Here is a 3,458-nt window from a genome sequence, read left to right as displayed (position 1 = left end):
ATGTCTGGATCTGGTTTAGTAAAGTCTAGACCCCATTCAGGAAGATTTGTGAATGTCTGGATCTGGTTTAGTAAAGTCTAGACCCCATTCAGGAAGATCTAGACCCCATTTAGGAAGATCTATAACACACCCAGGAAGATCTATAACACATCTAGGAAGACCTATAACTCATGTAGGAAGATCTAGAACCCATGTAGGAAGACCTATAATCCATCCAGGAAGAATCTATAACTCATGTAGGAAGACCTATAACCCATTTAGAAAGATCTATAACACATCCAAGAAGATCTAGAACCTGTGTGAGAAGATCTAAAACCCATCCATGAATATCTAGAACCTGTGTGAGAAGATCTAAAACCCATCTAGGAAGGTCTGTAACCCATCCAGGAAGATCTAAAACCCATGTAAGAAGATCTAAAACCCACCTAGGAAGGCCTGTAACCCACCTAGCAGAGCCAAAAAAACTGGGTTATTGGCAATGTTGACTCTAGAAGGAAAGGAAAACAGTTCTAAATCACAATAAGGGGTTAGAGAGGGTGACCAAATAATCCTGGTTTATCCAGGACAGGGTGTTGTGGAGCTCAGAGCAGCCTCCCACCAAGACTGTGGTGTTCTCTTCCAGGCACATTCAAAACTCAGCTTCACAACATCCCGAAAAACTTCAGCCAATTTGGAACCTCCCTTGAGCTGTGAGTCACGACCAGACGATCTCAAAAGGTACTTTCCAAGTGAGATAATCCCATGATTAACTCCTGCCTCAGAAAGGAAGCGAAAATGGAAGCACCCACCTCGTATTTCATGGTGAAGAAGCCGTCGCCCCCGATCCCCTCCAGAGCGAAGGCCTGAACGATCGGCCACTTCTCCACGATGAACATGTCAAATATCTGCAGGTGACCTGCAAAGGACAGGGAGCACAGGGACATCCCCTCACAAATCCTGGCAGTTTAACTTTCTGGGAGGTCTCCCAGTTGGCCTGAATTCGCGGAGGATTCTCGATTAACCTGCCTTTGTACAACTGGGAATATTTAAGTGAAAAGTGGGTTTGATTCTGGAGTAAAACACTCTCACAGAGTAACAGAATGGTTTGGGTTGGAAGGGACATTAAAGATCAGTCCTACCCCCTACCATGGGCAGGGACACCTTCCACTACCCCCATCCAACCTGGCCTTGGACACTTCCAGGGATCCAGGGGCAGCCACAGCTTCTCTGCCCAACCTGTGCCAGGGCCTCATCAACTTCACAGCCAAGAATTTCTTCCATCATCCCCATTAAATTATAATTTTAAGTCAGGGGAGAGAAAAACTATTCATCCTGCACTCCTTGGAGCAGCTGTAAACCACGTGAAGTGTGACTGCTGCCCTTAAGCTCCACACCTTCTTCAGATCCTGCCTAACACAGAACCCCCGTCCTTCCCCCCTGCCCTGAACCATTAATGACCTTCCAGGCAGTCAGAGCTTATCACCCCTTCCTCAGAGGAAGCAATTGGGAATTAGGAATAAGAAAGGAATGTGAGATTACAGTGCTGAGGCTGCAAGGCTGGCTCCAGAGCCCAACAGGAAGCCGTGCTGGGCAGCTCTGTCAGCGCTAAAAAGGGAAACTTGCACAACGAAACGTTTATTCTTCCCTTAAATAAAGGAGGATTTCTCTGGAGCTTCCATGGGAACAGAGAACTTCTGTAGCAGCACAACACACTCCTCTGAATGCAAATCATTCCTCTGCCTCACACTGTGAGTGTTCCCTCCTCGGATCCAGTCCGGGGGCTTCCACTCCTCAGAAATGGAACTTGGCAGGAAAAAAAATCCACCTCTGAAGGAAAAAGAGGCTGAAAGGAACCTACTGACACACTTATAATGCTTATTTCTTCCCAAAGGCGAGGAAATCTCCATTCCCTGAACTTGGATGTGCAAAACACTTCAGCTCTGAGGATAAACCAACCCAACCTACCCTGGCAGCTGTAGGGAATCCCGATCCGGCTGCAGTCCCGCACCATGTCCACAAAGCTGGAGATCTTGAATTCCTCCGCGGCTTCTTCGTCTTCATACTGAAAGAAGCCATTTAAAAATCAAGCTGGATTAGGCAAGCCCTGATTTGTTTGGTAGGCAAGTGAATATGTAGCATGTAAACCACCGAAATATCACCTACAACTTCCAGGAGCTAAAGCACCTCTTTTACTCCCTGCATTAGAAATTCCAGCACGGCGGCGACGGCACCGAAGCCAACGGAAATCATCCTTTTGGAAAACAGTTCTTTTGAAAAAAAAAAAAAAACTTGAAAGTTTTTTAATACTGGTAGATGAAGGTATAATTATATCCTTTATTTTCAGCTCTCAGCAAAGACTTTCAGTATCATCTACTAGATTTAAAAAATTAAAGGTATTTTTAGAACGCCGACCCACGTGCCACAAAAAAAATGTGCCACAAAAAACATGGCCCTGAGGAAAAATGATCAGGACACAGAATAAGGAATAGCTGTGGGAGGGAGAGGTGGATTGTAGGAAAAGGAGAAGGAAAGGAGACACCACCATGCAGCACCATTTTGCTGTTTCATGACTGAAGTCACTGAAGACTTCAGCAGACTGAGGAACAAATGGTGTGGGTCAGAAAAACAAAAACTACACTGAAGAGACAAATCACACTAAAATCATGCTTATAACAGGAAAAAAATAAACCTGGAAACACACTGGTTTTTATCTGGAAAGGTAACAGTTCAGCAGCAAATCTGGAACCAACTCCTTCAAGAGTCACTTGTTTTCTGGAGCAAGATCAGAAGGCGGTGGTGGTTTGCCTATTTTATTTTATTTATATTTTTATTTTTATATACAGTGCTCTGAACTTCTTATCAAGGCAAATGACATGATTATGAACTTGTTGAGTACAGCTCCTGTGAGCTCCAGGGTACACCCAAGACATTTATTTTAAGAACAAGCTCTTTTAAGCCCAGCCTGAATTTAAGATGCAGCCCCAGTTCCCCCATGTTCCTCCTTCAATCCCAGGAAGTCAGATCAAAGTCCCAGCTCAAAGCCAAGCCCCAAACAACTGCCAGTTTCTCAAGGCTCAAAAACGCCATTGGAATAAAAACCTGGGAGTTTGGCAGGGTGCTAAAGGCTTGCTCCCAGTCTGCTCTTGCAGGAATAAATTCAGCCAGTTCCATGAAAGGTAAGGCCAAGACACCCCAAAATTTACTGCATCAAATTTCACCACTTTATCCTATTTGGTCGTTTTGAAAATGGGCATTTTTTAAATATATGAAGATTTTTTTTTCTCCCTTTAAGGATATTCCCCTAAATTCCTGTAGTCTAGTCAAAAGCAAGTAGGAAGAAAGGAAGGAGAGGCTGCAGGTTTTTCCAGAGCCAGGTAAAGCACTGCTTTATTTATTCCTAAAACCTTTGAGCTTTTTCGGTTCCGTGTTTTAAAAAGCAAGTAAAAGTTATTCCTATCATTGAAAAAAAAAAAAAAAAA

General features: G+C 43.9%; 1 protein-coding gene across 1 annotated transcript in view; it reads right to left on the bottom strand.

Moving 5' to 3' along the window:
• Positions 1 to 3,458, bottom strand: part of CUNH20orf194 (chromosome unknown C20orf194 homolog) — a 732,083-nt gene that overhangs the window by 724,152 nt on the left and 4,473 nt on the right. The window contains exons 3-5 of the mRNA XM_017828987.1: positions 2,173 to 2,246; positions 1,945 to 2,041; positions 789 to 895 (exon numbers count right to left, since the gene is read on the bottom strand). Of these exons, the coding sequence (XP_017684476.1) occupies positions 789 to 895; positions 1,945 to 2,041; positions 2,173 to 2,246 (278 nt within the window). The remainder of the gene's footprint in view (positions 1 to 788; positions 896 to 1,944; positions 2,042 to 2,172; positions 2,247 to 3,458) is intronic.

The sequence above is a fragment of the Lepidothrix coronata genome, unplaced genomic scaffold (assembly GCF_001604755.1).
Source record: "Lepidothrix coronata isolate B3197 unplaced genomic scaffold, Lepidothrix_coronata-1.0 Scaffold156, whole genome shotgun sequence".
NCBI lineage: Eukaryota > Metazoa > Chordata > Aves > Passeriformes > Pipridae > Lepidothrix > Lepidothrix coronata.
Note: the sequence above shows the minus strand (reverse complement) of the source record. Positions and strands in the feature narration are given on the sequence as shown.